This window comes from Podarcis vaucheri, assembly GCF_965113315.1.
Source record: "Podarcis vaucheri genome assembly, chromosome: 3".
Classification (NCBI taxonomy): domain Eukaryota; kingdom Metazoa; phylum Chordata; class Lepidosauria; order Squamata; family Lacertidae; genus Podarcis; species Podarcis vaucheri.
In genome coordinates, this window is record NC_138761.1 from 118,195,330 (window position 1) to 118,216,751 (window position 21,422).

General features: G+C 40.2%; 1 protein-coding gene across 3 annotated transcripts in view; it reads left to right on the plus strand.

Annotated features, from left to right (window-relative positions):
* The window catches only part of RANBP17 (RAN binding protein 17), a 180,967-nt gene that overhangs the window by 21,603 nt on the left and 137,942 nt on the right, over positions 1-21,422 (plus strand). For all 3 annotated transcript variants that reach the window (XM_082216326.1, XM_082216328.1, XM_082216327.1), the window contains 5 exons: positions 1,063-1,209; positions 1,519-1,691; positions 2,180-2,373; positions 6,552-6,657; positions 10,201-10,336. In XM_082216326.1, the coding sequence (XP_082072452.1) occupies positions 1,063-1,209; positions 1,519-1,691; positions 2,180-2,373; positions 6,552-6,657; positions 10,201-10,336 (756 nt within the window). The remainder of the gene's footprint in view (positions 1-1,062; positions 1,210-1,518; positions 1,692-2,179; positions 2,374-6,551; positions 6,658-10,200; positions 10,337-21,422) is intronic.

Genomic DNA, 21,422 nt, shown 5'->3' on the forward strand with positions numbered 1-21,422 from the left:
GTTGTATTATTGCTCTGGTATTTTATATGTTAAGCAGTATAGAAATTCCTATAAATAACTAAAGAATCAGAAAGGAGTCGCAACAAGCTTGGCTTTCTTCTGCCACAGGTTGTGAGACTTCGCTGTACTCCTAGTGTGCCTGAATCAGGGTACTAATAGAGCTGGCTGAGGACATGAGAGAAAGTCCCCATTCTGCTCAACCAACTGGTGCTCAGCAACATTTAACAAGAGACAGCCAAGTTGCTTACATCACTATATTTTAAAAATTGCTTTTCCACCAAGGACATTAAACTTGAAGAATTTTGTATGATAGTAGCTGGAGGAGACTCTTGAGAGTCCCACGGACTGCAAGAAGATCAAACTTATCCATTCTGAAGGAAATCAGCCCTGAGTGCTCACTGGAAGGACAGATCCTGAAGCTGAGGCTCCAATACTTAGGCCACCTCATGAGAAGAGAAGACTCCCTGGAAAAGACCCTGATGATGGGAAAGATTGAGGACACAAGGAGAAGGGGACGACAGAGGATGAGATGGTTGGACAGTGTTCTCGAAGCTACTAACATGTTTGACCAAACTGCGGGAGGCAGTGGAAGACAGGAGTACGTGGCGTGCTCTGGTCCATGGGGTCACGAAGAGTTGGACATGACTAAACGACTTAAACAACAACAACAGGCAGTTGAAACATGAATGGCAGAATCTATTCTCGTTTAGCTTTAACATCAGTTGGCACTTGCATGCACACAAACTTTATATAATGATTCCAAAGAGACAGCCAGCTGCTCCACTGCTGTAACTCCGTATCTGGTCACCTAACGCATGGGCCTCAGCTCTACTGATTTTTCTTCTTATAATAATAATAATGTTCATTTTTCTGAATATGCCACTTGTAACACAGCTTTCAGTGCCCTTCTTAATCTTTCAGGATCCTCTTCAGGACATGCAGATCATTCTGGAATGGCCCACCCTGTGCAAAATAATTTAGTATATATTTTCAAAGCATGCATTTCTGCCATTAGACAATTGCTTTACTAATTACAATCTTCTGTGTTGGTGTGCAATTTAGGGTTTATCGGATCCTGGTAACTATCATGAATTCTGTCGATTTTTGGCTCGACTGAAGACTAATTATCAACTGGGAGAATTAGTAGTTGTGAAAGATTACCCAGAAGTTATTAGACTGATAGCCAGTTTCACTATTACTAGTTTACAGGTAAGACAGCGGTAGAACTGTTCTGTGATCTACTTAATAAAAAGGAGGATTTTTTAAAGTGCATACCTTGCATGATGATGAAGTCATTAAAACTGATGCTGTTACATGTTCCAATAGCCTTACTCTGAGAGCATCAACTTTGGGGAGCATATCTTTTTGCAGTTTTACATAACATCTTGGGGCTTTGGTTCTAATTGAGGCATGAACAGAAATAGTAAATAACGGTGATAGTATAGATTACAGTGTTTGTAATTGCTCACATTGGGCTAAAACCTACTTTAATAAAAATCTCATTTTGTTTCTTCGTAGCATTGGGAATTCGCACCAAACAGTGTTCATTATTTGCTAACCCTTTGGCAGAGAATGGTTGCCTCAGTGCCTTTTGTGAAGTCATCGGAACCCCATCTCTTGGATACATATGCACCTGAGATCACAAAGGCATATATTACTTCTAGATTGGAATCTGTCCCCATGGTTATAAGGTAACAACATGAAGTATTCTTCTCCACGAGTACTGCTGTACTGTTTCCAGTTTGATAGCATACTGTCTTTGTCATGTATATTCTTCTTGTGTTACGATAACAGTATTGATTGATTGATTGATTGATTATACAAAATTGTGAGGGGAAAAGTGCTCCTGAATTCAACTGGGTCCATTCAAAGATTGGGCTTTTTCCTATGTTGCATTCCTAAGATAATAGATCGTTGTAGCTCTATAATCTTTCATTTCATTTTTTGGCTTTGGCACGTATGTTTTGAAGGAGCTCTCCTGAGAAGCTTTTTCCAGCTTGTAGCTAATACAGAGTAATACAGAGCCATTCAGAGCCATCCATACATGTCTATGCTGAAGTAAGACCTGTTGTATTCAAAGTATAGGATTGCAACCTTATGCGTAAGCCAAAATGCTTACATTCCTACACAATGCATTTTACATTGCCCAGAATGACTTTCCTATTTGTATGTATTCTAGAGATGGCTTGGATGATCCCTTGGATGATACAGCCACAGTTTTTCAGCAGCTGGAGCAACTGTGTACAGTTAGCAGATGTGAATATGAAAAGACTTGCGCTCTTCTTGTACAGCTATTTGACCAAAATGCACAAAGCTATCAGAAGCTGTTGCAGTCTTCTAGTAGAAATCCCTTGGCGATCTCAATTCAGGAAGGTTAGTATTTACGTTGTCTGAAAGTTTGCCTGGTACATTTGCTTTCACCTCCTGAACAACTTTGCTGGCACAGACAGGAAAAATACTATCAGAAAACACAAAGCAGGGCTGGCTAACCTGCCTTTTTGGACTCTTGGTAGCCCCAGTCAGCATGGCCAGTCATCGGGAATGATGGGGAAGTCCCACAACTTTCGGAGGGCTCCTGAGTAGCAGATTTTACCCTGCTGTTCAGCCAAAAAGACTTCTTGAGCAGTTTAAATAAGATAAATAAAAACAAATACAAAAGGCATGACACAAAAGAGTGGTTTTTTTTAAAAGAGTAGGAAGAGGAAAAACTTGAGCACTAGTTCAGTTGCATTGTAGCTCTTGCAATGAATGGCTGGAATGGAAACAGTCCAGAGAGAGAGAGGAGCCAATTGGACCTGGCCTTTCAAGAGAGCTGACTGAGTGCTCCTACCGATTTTTCTGCTGAGCCTGATGAAATGGCTTCTGCCGAGTGATAGATTAATGCGGGCAGGGAGGAACCTGATCAGTGGGGTTCGATGTTTGCTGCCGCCGCTGCTTTTCCTTTGTCTTAGGTGAGGGAATTTGTCAAAACTATTTTTGAAAGTTGAGGTGTATATAGCCTGCTGGATCGCTGCTATCAGCATGCGATTAAAGTTTGGTGGGATGAAAATGACCCTTTTCAGAAGCTAGATCTTTTGGTCTTTGGGCTAGAAATTATTATTATTGGCTTTCCAACTGGTCGCTATGCAGTTGTGTTTAAGCATAGGTAAGGGACCCCTGACCATTAGGTCCAGTTGTGGCCGACTCTGGGGTTGCGGCACTCATCTCGCTTTACTGGCCGAGGGAGGCTGCGTACAGCTTCCGGGTCATGTGGCCAGCATGACTAAGCCGCTTCTGGCGAACCACAGCAACGCAAGGAAATGCCGTTTACCTTCCCGCTGGAGGGGTACCTATTTATCTACTTACATTGTGACAAGCTTTCAAATTGCTAGGTTGGCAGGAGCAGGGACCGAGCAACGGGAGCTCACCTCGTCGCAGGGATTTGAACTGCCGACCTTCTGATCGGCAAGCCCTGGCCTCTGTGGTTTAGACTACAGCGCCACCCACATCCTGTGTTTAAGCATACATAATTATAATCACTGAGTGGCCTTACATTGCCAACTATCTCAGCCTTGGTACCTCCCCGCTCCATTTGTAATATCAGAATAACAACTCTGACCTATTTTACAGGGTTGTTGTAAGGACTCTTGACATAATTTATGCAAATAGTTTTTAATACTAATGAAGCAATATGGGGTTGTTAAGGATTAAAACGGAAGATGCATCTTTTGAAGATGATACTCAGTGCTATAAGAAAATTAATGACTCCATTAATATTTTTGTACCCCAAGTTGTGTTTCAGTACATATGATGAAAGTGGTTAGATGCTATTCTCAGAAAACCTCTGTAGGTCAAAGCGTTTGAATTCGCCCACCACCAAAGAAAACGTTGGCATTATTTTAAATTTGTATTTCTCTTTATATAATATTCAATATCTTTTCTGTGGACTAAACATTTTCTGTTAGCACAGAACAATAAATGTTACCTCCTCTAGTTATGCACACTTTAATTTAGATGTTTAATGGTTTTTAATGTTACAAAATAAGTTAATATAATATTAAGACCTCATTTTATTATATTGTCTTGGTCTCTGTATCGATTGTGATGCAGTCGTGGTTTACTAAAACAATAATCCCCAAGAAATGGGTCATTAACAGTAGTTAACGATTACTTGTGATCTATGGTAATGACTGATTTCTTTGGGATTATTGCTGTTATAAAACATAATTACAGATTATTACAGCAATAATTATTTTGGTAAGGAAAAAAATATTCTCCTTAAGCAGCTGGAAAAGCAGCAATACTGAATGTTTTGAATAGAGGAAGTAAGCATAGAGAATTGTGATGGAAAATGAATTCTATTTTCTGTGCATAGGGACTAACTCAGGATCATTAACAGAATACTCCATGTCCTGATGGGAGTAGTTTAGAGTTTAATCTTAAATGTTGAGGAGGCTATCAATCCATTTAACGGTTTTCTGTGCTTCAGACTTGCCAATATTCCAGCTTTCAGACATGGTGGTGCTGGCCTTAAAATTGTGAAATAGTACTTTTAAAATACTGGTTTTGTTTTTGCAATAAGCATTTGATTACAGAATCTGCATTAATGGCAGCAACCAGATAGATACCAAATGAGGAGCAGAACTTGGTCAGTTTATTTTAAAATAGTTATCACTTTAAGCTATTGAGACTATAACAAATAAAACAAACCAACGGGGGGTGGGGGATAGAAAAATGATCATGTTTTCACTCTTCACAATAGATCCCATAAAGAAGGGATGGTGTCTGCAGTGATCACTGTTCATCTATTTATAGCCCACCCTCCATCCTAATATTTTAGAGTGGGGAACAATAAAATTTTCTTTTTTTAAAGCCACAATCCAGTAACTAAACATGAGAACAGATAAAATTTCAGTTGGTCATAAAATTGCAGAGACATGCCTCGAAATCCAAAGTTGAACATTAATTATTTCCAATGGCTTGAGTAAACAGACATGTTTTAAGCTGGCACTAGGATGAAAAGAGAGTAGGTACCAGCAGCGAGGACATTTCACAGCTGGGGTGTCACCACCAAGAAGGCCTTATCTTGCATCACTGCAGGATGATATAGGAAGAGGCTCTTTCAAGTATTTAGGTCCCAAATCATTCAGGGTCTTATAAGTGGTCAGGAGTACATGATGGCAGCCACTCCTTCAGAACTGGTGATATGTGTTTCTGGGGGGCTGATCAACTCTGTAACCTTGCTGCGGCATTCTGCATGAGCTGCTGTTTCAGAGTCTTTCTGAAAGACAGGCCTACGTAGAGCACATTGTAGTAATCTATATGAGAAGTTATTAGAGCATGAATTACTGTGGCCAGGCTGTCACTGTTCAAGAATGCCTGTAGCTGGCAAACCAGATAAAACTGGCAAAAGGCACTCCACATCACTGAAGACTCTTAAGCCAATAAAGACAGCTAGATCTAGGAGTAGGGACGCGGGTGGCGCTGTGGGTTAAACCACAGAGCCTAGGACTTGCTGATCAGAAGATCAGTGGTTCGAATCCCCGTGCCGGGGTGAGCTCCCATTGCTGTCCCAGCTCCTGCCAACCTAGCAGTTCGAAAGCACATCAAAGTGCAAGTAGATGAATAGGTACCGCTCCAGCGGTAAGGTAAACGGCGTTTCCGTGCGCTGCTCTGGTTCGCCAGAAGCGGCTTAGTCATGCTGGTCACATGACCCGGAAGCTGTACGCCAGCTCCCTCGGCCAATAAAGCGAGATGAGCGCCGCAACCCCAGAGTCGGCCACGACTGGACCTAATGGTTGGGGGTCCCTTTACCTTTACATTTAGATCTAGGAGTATTCCTGGTTCCCCTGTTATTTCAAAGGAAAAAAAATGTGACCATTGGAATGACCTCTCGGATACTTGCCAGATGTCCAAGAAGGTCCCAAAGAATAGTGTCAAAAATTACAGAGAAGTCTACCCAGGATGAGGAAAGAGATATTCTTTTTGTTGATTTGCAGTGAAGGTCACTTACTAGAGCTGTGAAGCCCTTTCCCCTCCCATTGTCAAGGGCCAACTTGAACAGAATCTAGGTCTGCAGTTGTTTTTTAAAAAAAACAACCCTGCTGTATTGGACCATTAGTCAGAATGTTGTCATAAAAATGGACATTATAGTACTTGGGATGACTATATCAAAATATGATTTATAACAGAAGGCAAAATTCAGTCTTAATTCTGGAATTACTTCCTCAGCTGTGTTACGATACCTATCAGGAACTTGATGAATGTTGATATTTACTAGCAGTTATTAACGTTTTAGAAGATTTTAAGAATCGATTTCAAGGCTAACCGAGTGGTTTTGGTAAACTCCCAAGTTTCATCCGCAACAGCATGCCCTACAATATAAGTATTTGAGAGTTTATTATAGGAATCATCAAGTGGCTTCAAAGAATTAGACAGAAATTTAACAATTTATCAATAAACATTAGCATTTACTAGAACAGCCTGCAATATGTTTGGATCAGATGCTGTATGAAGTTGTAATGTAAATGCTCTCTCTCTCTCCCTCCCTATCCTCATCCCTACCATGCTAGGACGCTTGGCATGGCTTGTATATCTTGTTGGAACTGTTGTAGGAGGAAGATTAACTTATACCAGTACTGATGAACATGATGCTATGGATGGTGAATTATCTTGTCGGTAAGTGTGCATCATTACCCTCAATTTTTTTTATATAAAAAAGAAGGCATGTTTTGCTATGGGCAAAAGTCCTGTTTACCCCTCGGTGTTTCAGATTTGATGAACAGAGAATGGCTTTCAAAACAGCATATTGACTTGGAATCTGAATTGGCATTGTAGAACTGCTCATTTGACAGCATTGTATAACACCTCTGTTTTAAATCACGGTCAGCTGACTGTCCTTGCAGATTGCATGCTGCTCGTTTTCAGTGTGGTAAACGAGTTGAGTTTGTGGGCCTAGGTCCACAGTGCTAAACTAAAATGGGCAGGTTCTTCTTTCATGGAAGGTAATCTGATCCTTCTGGACGTTCTCTGTGTGGAAAACAAGATTAAGGAGAAAAGGTTTCTCCTAATTGGCAAGAGAAGCAACCATTTGTTTGCCCTGTGTGTGTATTTTCCTACGCAGAACACTTTCTCAGCCTAGAGATCGTGGATTTACAGGATCTTATTGTCAGGACAAGATAGGGATCATAGGTCGAGCACAAACTGACTGGGTCTCAAAGAAGTGCATTGCGACCATGTGTAGAGAAAATCCTTGGTTGCCCCCTTCTGCTCTAGCCATTGTTGACTTTATGTCCTTTGGACACAGGTATTCATACACACACAGTGTTTCACAGTGTGATACACACACATATCATCATACATATACAGTGGTACCTTGGTTTAAGATCAGCTTAGTTTATGAACAACTTGGATTAAGAACGCTGCAAACCCGAAAGTATGTGTTTTGGTATGTGAACTTTGTCTTGGAATAAGAACATGTTTCGCTTCCTGTTGAGTGTGTTCCATTTGTAAATAGAGTCCCCTGCTGCTATGGGAAAGCACGCCTTGGTTTAAGAACAGACTTCCAGAACGGATTAAGTTCGTAAACTAAGGTACCACGGTAAATATATACAGGTACCATTCTGTATATTGTCAGGATCCAGCGCCCCAAGCCCTGGGACACTGCCTAGCCATTGATTGATTAGCAGAGTAGTGGAACTTTGGCGATTGCATGCATCCCAGAAAGACACCAGGCACAGGAAAAATCATTAGTACAGTGGTGCCTCGCAAGACAAAATTAATCCGTTCCGCGAGTCTCTTCGTCTTGCGGTTTTTTCGTCTTGCGAAGCACGGCTATTAGCGGCTTAGCGGCTATTAACGGCTTAGCGGCTTTAAGAAAAAGGAAACAAACTCGCAAGAACTCGCAAGACGTTTTGTCTTGCGAATCAAGCCCATAGGGAAATTTGTCTTGCGGAACGACTCAAAAAACGGAAAACTCTTTCGTCTTGCGCGTTTTTCATCTTGCGAGGCATTCGTCTTGCGAGGTACCACTGTAGAAAGTTTACTAAGGCATAAACAGTTCTTTGCCAGATCCCTGGCAAGGCACAGTTCAGCTCTTTGTCGAGCAAAATCCAGTTCCAACATTAAAAAATTACACCACACGAACATAAAATGCAAAAAATAAAAGCAAGGAAATAGAAGTCTGTAGAAGAATGAGAGAAAAAGAAAAAGACTGCTCACTGGTCAGCAGATATATTCTTTCCAGTGGCCTTGGCACTTCAGATGACACACACAGTTTGAAAATATCTGTTGCGCACTCAGAGCAGAATGGAAAGTTACAGGCTCTCTAGAATGTTCTAGTGCAGGCTTCCTCAACCTCGGCCTTCCAGATGTTTTTGGCCTACAACTCCCATGAGCCCTAGCTAGTAGGACCAGTGGTCAGGCATGATGGAAATTGTAGTCTCAAAACATCTGGAGGGCCGAGGTTGAGGAAGCCTGCTCTAGTGTGTTCTAATATTTACTGGGAGCTTCTGCACATACACAAAACTTCATAAACACACACACACACACCCTAACACATAAATGTACATATTTTCCCCACCAATCAATACATATTTTTTTAAAGATGGCTAGCAAACAAAACAATATTAAAAATGCAATATACAATAATTAAAATGAACAATAAGTGATAAAAGACAGCAAAAAAGTACGTGCAGCACAGACAGCATAACATATTTTACAGTCCAAACTGAATCAAAAAGCCTGGGTGAAAAAAATAGGTCTTCACCTGCTGCTGAAAATACCACAGAGTAGACCCCATGTGAAAAAAGGAACGCGGGTGGTGCTGTGGTCTAAACCACAGAGCCTAGGGCTTGCTGATCAGAAGGTCGGTGGTTCAAATCCCTGCGACGGGGTGAGCTCCCATTGCTCGGTCCCTGCTCCTGCCAACCTAGCAGTTCGAAAGCATGTCAAAGTGCAAGTAGATAAATAGGTACCGCTCCAGCGGGAAGGTAAACGGTGTTTCCATGCGCTGCTCTGGTTCGCCAGAAGTGGCTTAGTCATGCTGGCCACATGACCCGGAAGCTGTACGCCGGCTCCCTCAGCCAGTAAATCGAGATGAGCGCCACAACCCCAGAGTCGTTCGCGACTGGACCTAATGGTCAGGGGCCCCTTTACCTAGACCCCATGTGAGCTTCTCTAGAGAAGCAATTCTGCAGCTGCAGTCCTGAGGCCCCTTCCTTGGTATCACCTACTCCCAACTTCACTTGATGAGACCCCTGGAGCAGAGCCTTTGAAGAGGATCTTAAAATTTGGATAGGCTTGCACAGGAGGAGATGATCTTTCAGCTAACATGGTCTCAAGCCATTTAAGGCTTTATGGGTTAAAAACAGCATTATAAATTGGGCCTGGAAACAGACTGGGAGTCAATGCAATTAATAAAGTACTGGCATAATGCCTCACCCCAGTTAAAAGTTTTGTGTCCCCGTTTTGAACCAATTTCAGTTTCTGGATTGTTTTTAAAGGCAGCCCCATATATAATACACTGTAATAGTCTTTAAGTGGCAGGTTACCAAAGCCTGGATAATTGGATAAGCTATCCTCATCCAGGTATAGGTATAGGTTTATTAGCTGGAGCTGACTGAAGCTGCTTTGAGCCAGAGAAGCTACTCAGTGTTGGAACAGAAAACACACCCAAACTGTGAACCTGGTCTTTTAGGGGACTGAGCACAATCACCATACCTCTCCCTACCTGAAACTGCTCTTATAGGGGCATCTCTAGTCATCTCCCCAGGTCCATCAAATCACTCTGTACATAATGAAAACCATAAACCAGGAGCATTTAAGTAACATACAGTTAAAAAGGGCAATGAGTTGAAAATAATGCTATGCAGCAAATAATACCACGCAGAAAAGAGTTTCCAAAACAAAATCATAACCAGAGAGACATGAAACAACAAACTGACAGTGTTGGTTCCTATTGACTCTACAGTGATACTCATATCCTAGTCAGCACTTTGGCTGCATGTGTGTTGTGTAAACTCAAACTCAGAACAGGGAAATTGGTAAAAATGACTGTCCTCTTCTGTTAGCAGAGGTGTCTGCTTGATGAAAAAGAACACAGTTTGATTCAACTGAAGATGTGTTTAGATTTTAATGGCTGGTGCACCTGTGAATCATTTTGAATATCAGGTTTAAAACCCAACAACTTTATACATGTTTCTTTCTTTTTACTGATTTCAGAGTCTTTCAGCTAATTTCTTTGATGGATGCCCAGTTACCCCGCTCTAGCAATGAGAAAGTGGAACTTGCCATACTCTGGTTTTTGGATCAGTTCCGTAAAACTTACGTAGGAGATCAGCTCCAGCGCACCTCAAAGGTAAGTGTTTCCCTTACACAATTTAATTTTATACAGAAAAACCTGTTGTTAGATATGTGTGTTGTGGGAAGAATTGATCCTGAACCAAAGAGTTTGCGTGTGTTCTTTCACTAAATAAGCAGCCCAGCTCATTTTAGTAGAGAGAGATTATCTGCTATTTAGTTCATTGAAAGTAAATTGGGAAGCTGTTTGGTCAAAGGAGCTGAAGCTGCTGTTCGTGGAATGGAGTGTGGAACTGGTGTGACTAGACTGCAGATGAATGTGATTTTTATCTCTTTCTTGATGTATTTTCTGTATTTGTAGTCAAGTTTATTTCAGGGTGGTGTATGAAAGTACTTCACTTTTTCAACAGTTGTATTCATTAAACAGTTTGAGATTACATTGCATTTTGTCTTTTATTTCAAGCATTTAACAGAGTTTGCTATATTGTATTATATTTCACAGCTGGGTATGCAGGATTTATACTTTTAATAGTTCTGTCCTTTTGACAGTTACTCATTTATTTGGTTTCTACTGAATTTCTCACACTACTTGGCTTTTCCTGCATTTTGACTAGAGAAGAAAGAAATAGTAAGACACATTCTTTAAGGAAAAAGTACCGGTAGTTAATTCCTCCTAACTTAAGGGGACACTCATAATACAGATATTAAACAGAGCTGATCAGTTGATGTTGAGAAAGATTGAAATAGTTTTTGCTTGTTCTCCAAAGCAAATATTTAGCAGGAAGACAGTGATGAAAGACTAGACACAGCAACTGGACTTTCTGATTACCAGATCAGTATCATGATTTTTATTCTCCCCTTTTGGTGTATGCCTCTTTTTATAGATAATGCCAAGTCCCATGAAGAAAAAATTAAATTGTGTACGTGGACACTCAAAGTGGGGACAGGCGTGCACACACAATCCACACCCCCCAGGGTGGTCCTCCATAGTCACCGACCTTTGCCTTGTTGTGTGGGAATGGTCTTTGAGGGGCCTCTGCTTGTGTTTACTTGAAGCCGGGTTGCTGATCACATGGAGGAGTCTAATCTCATTCAAGCAAATGTGAGCAGAAACTCCCTGCAGACTTTTCCTATGCAACACAAGAGAAGGCAGAGAACTGACCGTGTATGTGCAATGCAGGCAAGGATGTTTGGGACTGGTCTTATAGCTGCACCCCTGTCTGCGCTCATAGATTTTGTGTGTTTAGGCAAATTCCTTAACACAGAACGTGTTTTTGTTTTGAGATGTGAACAGTGGCAAACATTTGCTGGCCCTTGACTGTGGCAGTAAAGATTTGATTTGATAGTGACCAACTATAAAATTCCTCTTCCTGTTGTTGAAGAAGTCTAGGCTGTTGCAAGCTTGTCTAGTTGGAAGTACATTTTTTCTAATGCTTTAATTTTTGTAGTTTCTTTTGGCTATTTTTGTTTTCACCTGATGTCATCAAACTGAGAATTGATTCTGTGGAAGAGCAGAATCGCTAAAGCATTTTTTTGTTTTGTTAAACTAAAGGCCCAGTTATGTCTTTGTTTTTTTCTCTCCCCCTGCTATAGCAGCAACTGTAGCAGCAGATGGCATTATATCCCTACAGTAAATCCTCTGCTATATATTGCCTGCATAGATACACTCTTATTGATTAGAAGGATTCATGTTTGGAAACAGAAGTAAAGAGAGATGTAAAAATGGATCTAGTTAAGATGACAACCATTTATATGGCTATTGAAAGTAACTTAAATTAACTGAAAGTGATATTTATAAACTTGATAAAAAGATTGTCTGTGTTCTTCAGCCTCATTGAGACACTGCTGGGGATCCTTTTTAAGCTGAACTTTGACAGATTTTTTTTTAAAGATGCATTTTGTTAGCAACTGATAAGGGGAGGCTTAGTATCCAGTTTAACCAAAGAAGCCACAAGGTCATGCTTTCCGTAATATAGCAAACAATTTATTATGCTTGCTGCAAATCTGGAAGGTTTGGAGAATACTAACAAAGTTCCTGCTCTGCATACTGCGGTGGGGAGTTCTAAAAATAGCCTATATCTAGGCTGTACTTGGTTGTACAAAGGGCCAAGTTGCAAATGTTTGACTAGCCATACAACCAGTCAATGAGCAATCTTTCAAAAAGCTATGCTCAGACGCATAGGTGGAAAACTATGGTGCTGTAATGCTATAGAACATACGCCGTGTGTACCTTTTTTCTGCACATAGATCTTTAATTTGTTAACCTTTACATCTGTATTTTCTCCCATGCACATTATAGATGTTCTTTATTTATTTATTTTATTTAATGTGGTTATTTCATTCTGTTGAGGAAATATAAGCAGTAGGGAATGATCAGAAGCCCAAGTGGGGAAAGACTCCCTCTGTTCTATGTATTACACATTTATATTGTTATGGTTTTTAATGATATTTATGAGATTGCATTTCAGCATAATGTGCTCCCCAAGTAGCGCTTGGTGAAAAAGAGAGGGAAGGAATCAAAAATATTCAATTGACTGTGGATGTTTTCTCTCTTCAGGGCACCAGGTTTATCCTTCCATTTAATTGCCCTCTGCTTTATGCAGGAAATAAATGACCTTGCAGGGGTAACGGAGAAATATATGTCTTGAAGATTAACAGTGGAGAGAAAATATTTACATTTGTCCTTTATAGTTAGAGGCATTGATAATAAGCACTCTCAACAATGCTTAGATTATTTCAGTTTGGAGTGTTTAACAACCTATAAGATTTAATCCAACTACGGTAAGTCATACTTAGAGTAAACCAACTGAAATCAATGTGTATGATTAACATTAGACCATTGATTTCAATGAGTGGTACTCAGTGCTAGTCCGACTCTGAGTGGACCCATTGAAGTAAGCGGGCATGACTAGTTTAGGTTCATTAATTTCAGTAGTTCTACTCTGAGTAAGATTTAGTTGAATACAATCCAGTGGTTTTATTCTGAGTTACACTTTACTTGGATACAACCCACAGATTTTGGAGATGAGTATAACCAGTTGTGGGACGCGGGTGGCGCTGTGGGTTAAACCACTGAGCCTAGGACTTGCCAATCAGAAGGTCGGCGGTTCGAATCCCCGCAACAGGGTGAGCTCCCGTTGCTCGGTCCCTGCTCCTGCCAACCTAGCAGTTCGAAAGCATGTCAAAGTGCAAGTAGATAAATAGGTACCGCTCCGGCGGGAAGGTAAACGGCGTTTCCATGCGCTGCTCTGGTTTGCCAGAAGCAGCTTAGTCATGCTGGCCACATGACCCAGAAGCTGTACGCCAGTTCCCTCAGCTAATAAAGCGAGATGAGCGCCGCAACCCCAGAGTTGGCCACGACTTTACCTAATGGTCAGGGGTCCCTTTACCTTTACTTTTATAACCAGTTGTAGGAACTGAAATAGCTTTAAAAGCCAGAACGATCATTGGTGATGCAATAGTATTGGTTTAAATACTACATATTGTTACCTATGCTCACCTATAGCCATAACTGTTTGTAAGGAATGCACATCATAATTTAATTTGACCATAGATGGCTATTAAACAGCTTTCCTCATATTTTCATTTATTTTAATATAAAGGGCTTAAAATTACTGTATAAAAATTAGAAACAACACACCCTTATCTTAGGCTTTCAATCTGAATATAGTCTCCTTTGGAATGTGATTTAAAGGGCATGAGTGATTGTCGTGTCCGCAGTATTGCAGCTGGTGGCGCTGTGGTCTAAATCACTGAGCCTCTTGGGCTTGCCCATCGAGTGAGCTCCTGTTGCTCTGTTATAGCTCCTGCCAACCTAGCACCTTGAAAGCACACCAGCGCAAGTAGATAAATAGGTACCACTGTAGCGGGAAGGTAAACAGCATTTCCATGTGCTCTGGCACTTGTCATGGTGTCCTGTTGCGCCAGAAGCGGTATAGTCATGCTAGCCACATGACTCGGAAAGCTGTCTGTGGACAAATGCCGGCTCCCTCGGCCTGAAGCAAGATGAGCAGTGCCCCCCATAGTTGCCTTTGACTGGACTTAACCATCCAGGGGTTCTTTACCCTTTTTAAAACCTATGTTGAATCAGTCCATCTGCTAAAAAATATGAAGACCAGATTATCCCTGATCCATAAGATTGGAACCTGTTTTATGTGTTTGAATCCTCTGAATTGCTATTTTGTTTGTTTTTATATACTTTTACTGCTGTTTTGTTTTAGGTTGCATTTTTGTTTTTGTTTTAATAATCTATACCTATCTTTACAGTGCATCACTTAGAGATTTTTGAAATACTAAGTGGTTTATAAATGCTGATAGATAGATAGACAGACAGATAGATAGCAATGTTGAGAGGCGTTTTCATTCCCCATTTTGGTCTACATGGTGTGGATTGCACAGCATTATCAAATGCCAACATTAGTCTTGTTTTTGCAGTTAGTGTCATTCTGTTAGGCTGAAGATCTGTGGTCGTATAGCTAGACACAGATAGGATGGTTGCTTCTTCTTCACAAATTGCATCTTCCAACACTCAAGACGGTCTCATAGTTTTGCTAAGTTGTATTGACGCTAGTCGTAGACTGAATGGTTGACAAGGCTTATTCATCCTGGTGATCCTTTTAAACTCTTATTTGCGAGAGGGAGCTTGCTGTTGGTGTTCTAGAACCAACTGAGCATGTTCTGAAACCTGTTGAGTGTTGAAATGACTTGTGTGTTCTCGTTTACGCAGATGGGGCTCAATTTTTGTTTCCAAAACAAGGCAAAGCTTTATTAGGCTGCACGCAGTGTGTAGATCAGGGATGTCCAACTTCTAAGAGACTGCAATCTACTCCCACTAAAAAACACCAACAGTGATCTACCCATTGTATTGACCAGAGTTGTTGAGCTTTTTTTGGGGGGGGCAGGGTCCCGTGATCGACCAGAGACACCCCGCGATCGACCAATAGATCACAATCAACCTGTTGGACATCCCTGGTGTAAATCAGTGGTGGGGGACCTCGGGCCCAGAGTTTAAATGTGGCCCACCAGGCGCCACTGTCTAGCTCTTGCAATTCTCCCCAGGTCACAGCTTCTGTGGCTTGGCTTTGCACTTCCAAGTATTTTTGCCTGGCTGGAATGTGTCCTTCAATTCTGCTAACGCCTCTTACTTTTCTGGATGTGAATAAAAAGAGAGGCATGTGAAAGTACATAGAAGATAGCCTACTGCACAAATGTAATATTTACATTCATTGCTCTGCCCCCTTATCTCCTGATTGTGGCCCTTGGCCGAGCATGATTTGGAAGACCAAGGATCTACAGTACATTGTTTCTGTGAAGAGGTGCTATAAAGCAAAGACGAATCTGTGAAACATAATTATTGCAAAGGATATTTGGAGCAGGGGTAGAGTTTTTTGGAAAATAATCCTAGAAAGAACCCCCCCAGTGCAGGTGACTTAGAAGAGAAATTGTTAGTAATCCCTCACTCCAAAAATATAGAGACATTGAGAAAGTTGGTGATTGTTTCCTGGAAAGAACAACTAAGTATTTTAATTGTAATTCCTGTATTAATCTCACTTCCTTGTGTGCAGTTTCTATCTGTGCTTGATAATTGCGGAATAAAAATACAAAATATAGGAACATAAATGTACAGTATGTTAAAGAAAATTTTCTTTCTTTATCAGTGCAAGTTTAATATTGCAAACAGAATCTGTATATATTCTGGCAATTTACTTTATTTGGAACTGGAATGGTTTAAAATAAAAAAATTGCTCATTATTGTGCCTCTAGTTTTCTTGTTAATCCTAGTTTATAAAATACTGTATTTTTGCAAGGCTACAGAAGTGACTTTATACTAAACTTAACATTTCTAATATTTTTGCAGTGCATTTCACAGTGTATACAAATGCATTTGCTTCATTGGGACTAGAAGAATTGAACATATATGGTTCACATTGTAATCAGGGATTTGTACTTTTAGTGGTTAATTACATTAAAATGTGTGTTCAATTTTTATTTTTAATGAGCTGAGCAGAAATATACCTCATTTTATTACTGGAAAGTAAAGGATTGCTGTTCTGACAGGTGGTGGAAATTAGCAGGCATTTTTGAAATTGTGTTGTGTGACCAGGAATTGGATCTCATTTTAATTCATCTTTTCTCAACTGGTAAATGAGGTTAATGCCATACATATTCAGCTGATATGGATGAAGAAATTGATATAAAGTAGATCAAGATAGCTAGAGGGCTGCTTTAATTTATAGGTAAAGAGGCAGTGATAAATGGAAGCAATGTAGTAGTGGTCACTAAACTGCTCAGCCATGAGGGCTTAAATAGCGTTAGCTGCTCATTAAAGGTATTGTCAGGATGCAACAAACAGGAATGTGAAAAGGAATAGCCAACTAATCCTTAATTATCAAAATACAGAAAATACTAATTATATCTTAATTAGTTTTTCTCTTAATGTACTGAAATTGTTACTTTTTGTGTAGCACAAATGGATAGTTATATCAACAATAAATAGGTTGTTTTAATAACTTTCTTGTACCTCCTGGGAAAACTGAATTCCAATTTTTAATATGCAATAATGCTTCTCTAGCCTGTAGGAGATGAAAATTATTAAGTAGCTTTATTTTTTTGAAGATTTTTACAGCAGCTTTGGGAAGAATTATTTCACCATGCATCAATTATTTTTAATTGAACTGAATATTTTTCAGATTGCATTAAATGCCTCTCATTTAACTTTAACATTTAGAGTTTACGGAAGAATTTTAACAAATAGTGGGTTCAGTTGTGCCCCCGAATGTTTTAGGGAAGGGCTGTTGAGATGGCTACATTAGTTTTAAAGTAGGGCTTTTAGGGTTCTTGGCCAAAGTAGGTGAAACTTCACAGAGGTATGACAATGATAAAGATATGTTGGAGTCCAGTTTTATAACGTATTGATTACCAAAGTACCCAACTGTACGTGAGCTGTTATTTAGGGTCAAGAGAAAGAATAGCTGGGATGAACAGATACATTTTGTACAGCTATACTTCCATTAAAGGTATTGGCCCCCCATCCCCGGACTTCATTTGCTCAGATGAACTTGATTCCATAGTTCGCTGTTACATCTGAAACAGTGGACTATGGCACTTACCCTCTTAGTCAGAATAGGAAACCACATTCAACATTGGAGTGTACGAACCTACATGCTGGCAAATACATCTTACATTGCATTTATGTATGTATGGCTTCCATGGGCTACCTCCCTAATGTTGGTTCAAGTAGTGTAAAGAACTCATATGCTCAGTCCTCCTGTTGCATTGCGGCTTAGCTTGCTTTATACCATATCAGACCATTGGCCCATTGATCTTGGTACTGTCAACACTGACTGGCAGCGACTCCTCAGGGGTTTCAGGTAGGAGCTTTTCCCAGCCTTAGCTGAAGATTGAACCTGGAAGTACTGGCTGTTTTGAACGAGAGGTGAAAAAGTCCCGTTTCCAGACAGTTGTACTAAAGACTTTGCAGTGCACTGTTTACCATATCTAGTTTTCTGTATGTTACAGAAGTACCATAATTTTTAAAGGCCCATAAGTAAAGGGGAGGCAACCAAGTGTCATTTTATATATCACTATTAAAAATGGATTTAACCATGTTATTCTATAATGTGGCTATAGTCATGATGATGGAGGAGGAGTTTGGATTTGATATCCCGCTTTATCACTACCTGAAGGAGTCTCAAATCGGCTAACAATCTCCTTTCCCTTCCTCCCCCACAACAAACACTCTGTGAGGTGAGTGAGCTGAGAGACTTCATATAAGTGTGACTGGCCCAAGGTAACCCAGCAGCTGCATGTGGAGGAGCAGGGAAGCGAACCCGGTTCACCAGATTACGAGTCCACCGCTGTTAACCACTACACCACACTGGCTCACTGGAGAGTGCTTCTGAATGGCATTCTTGCACCAGACACATCCTTTGTTCAAAATAGCAAGCCAGTTGAAAATGCCTACTTTGGGAGATCTCCCTTCATGGTTGTAAAAAGCATAACTAACCTGGGTTTGCTCAGAAAGAGAAGTTGCAAAAGCAGGAGTTTTGACTGTTCAGAGGTGATGGGACTTGAAGTTATGGTCATACTGGCATTGCTTGTCTAACTCTGGACAGAGGAAGACTAAATGTGAAGACTGAAAAAACATACATGAAACACACAATAGGGATGGAGAGCTGTCTTTTGAGAAGTATTACTTGGCATGTCTACCCTAGTAAAAAGCTGAGAATGAGATTTGATCTGGCTCTGCAAGGAAGATTTAACAGTAATAAAGTGCTGGTGTTCTAGATTATCAATGAATGATTGTGGAAGTAATGAAACTGGGGTGTTCATCCATTTAACCACTGTTTTATACATACATACGCATGGAGAAATTGCAGAAATTGACAACGTGAGCAGTGGACTTCGTATATTGCCCAGTTGAGATGCATAATCTTCAAGTGGTGGTGGAGAATATGTACAGGTTGGCAATGTCAGTTGGGTAGTGTGCTTGTTGGGCGGTCAGCATACATATCCTCTGCTTGAATGTAATCTATATTGTACAGACAGTGTGTGAAACTTACATGGAAGTTATGCATATTAGGTGTACAATGTATAGAGTGGTCATTTTGTGTTCTCCAGTATCCATTTATGATTGTCTGTATTGATCAGATGGTGAACAATATTCTCTCATGAGGCTGTCAATTCTTGAATATTCTCCACATCTTCATGTGAATGTGTACAATCTCTGGTGTGTATGGACTCACAATAACCCCAACAGATATGAAATTTTGTATTGTATTGATATAAACAAGTAAAGGTGAGGATACATGGGTCAGGCTAGCAAAAAGAGCAATTAAAATTATGTGCACAGTCTGAATGAGTCCTAGGTAGCAAGGACCTGATGATATTCAGCCAAGGGCCCTCGAGCTTCTAGCTGAGCAAACCTCAGATTATCTAGTTATGTAGACAATGGGAATATTTGGTTCAATATACTTAAACAAAAACAAAACAAACTCCAAAGGCTAATTGGGATGAGAAGCTGTAGAATTGGAATTTATAAAACGTAATGGGGTTACTAAGGGTTGAAATGAAGACTACCAATAATTCTTGAATATTTTAATTTAGCACCTGTCTAATATTGGAAATATTCTAATATATTTTATATTATATGCAGTACTCATGATAGCATCCCAAGTACCAGGAAGTGCTCTTGCTTTCCTGTTTCCTTCAGTGCTCAACTCGTTGGTTTATCTTTTGGTCCAGTTTAGATTCTTTTTGGCTCCCGTGAGCATGCAGGTGGATTTGCCACCAGGCTGAATTTGAACGGACACACTGGTGTTATGAAGTGGTACATCCATCTTTGAGTGCGTGGTGGACATGCAATTGATGTGATTAGCGAAATTTGCTCCTGCTCCAGAGATGTTCACCATTGGAACATCATATCTCATCATCATAGTAGGGGTTCCAAAACCCTTGGCACAGGGTCTACAAAGTATCACGTGCCTACTACTTTGTTTACTTGGGGTAGATTTCAGCTAATGAGTCCTCTTAGTGGAAGTCCTGAGCAAGAACTTCCATTGGGCAGTGGGGCTTTTCCACCCTATTCTTCCCTAAGCCTGCCCCCTCCCTCAGTTGGCACGCAGGGAGGGGATAACCTCTGGAACAATGTCCTGGTGGAAGGGAGGGGAGATAATTCCATCTGGTGAGCCAAGATACTTGCACTGAAGGAACAAGCATAAAAGTGCAGTGTCGAATTCTTCTCTATCTGAGAACAAAGGTATTATATTGGAATGTTCATGCTGCTAAAGTGTTACACCATTGCTTTTACTTGCTTAGCTCTAAGATGAAGTTCCTTTCTCTTTAAAATGTCCAGGAGATTGATCTGGGAGATTAATTTACTTTAGTGCTGTTGATGGACTTATTCAACAATTCAGGCGACAACAGAGGAAGGTAGAACAATTCCTATTAGTATGAATTTACTGAATTGGGCTAGATGATCATATTATTATCCGAGAAAGGCACTGAGAAGCTAATTGTTGTTATCAGAATCCTGACACGTTCCTGATGCATATTTTATGCTTTCTTAGAAATACATCATTAGAATAGGCCAAAATTCTTGCTGAAATTAGAGACAATGACTATGCCATAAAGTAGACATAGAACTGACTTAAAAAACTGACATCTGATATAATTAAGTACAGTTTCAGCAGGCTTTCATGCAGGTGGTAAGCAAAGATAGGCAGTGCACGAACTATTCAGTCCATACCTGAACAATTTGTTGCTCAGACTGAGGATCCAGGTCAGAGTCAGCTTAACTGTAGGGCCAGATTCACTCCTAATGGTGCCTGATCTCTGTTTGGGGCTACTTGGTACAATAGCACCCTCTGACCATCTGAAGAGGTCAGTCTAGCCATGTTCTTTGCTTGCAAGTAACCATAATTGAGCTGGGAGTAAAGTGCCTGGGGTGTGCCACTGTAGCTCCCAGTTCAAAACCTGCAATGTTTTACTGTGTTCTGTGAGAGTTTATTCTAGATCCACTACTGTTAAAATATATACATATATTAATGAAATACAATAAAATTTAGTAATAGTGCATTGCTAAATTTGTGGGTCATATAGAACCAGAGAGAGCTATAAACGCTACATTAGAGTGTGTAAGGTTATAAATTCAAAATGGTGTACAACAACAGAACATTAGAACATAATGGCTTTACTGCTGAAAGTATGGCAATACTCAGCAAGAGTATTAGGCTTGTCCTATTATTATAATCATCATGTTGTAACACTTTTTCATCCAATTAATGTAAAATCTTCAACCATGTACTAATTAAAACCTTGATCTCTCTCTCCAGTCCCTGCTAGCTCCACCCACCGTGCCTAGTTATGCTACCTATATGAATACTTTTCATTTTTTATTACGCGATTGTCATGAAAATCCTGATTTCGGTGTTTTCTGTTGTCTAGAGTTTTTAATAATACGTTCTATATCTTGTCTCTAAAATGCTTAGCTAAGTTCAGTTCCGGCTTAGCTTTTATTTTGCAGCAGCTAATAAAGGCATATTATCTTGTTCAGGCATTGTAATTATTGAAATGTGTGTGTCCATTAACTGCAACATTAGGCTGTGGATATAATTACTGTCTAGAGCCAATATCTTTGCAAAGCT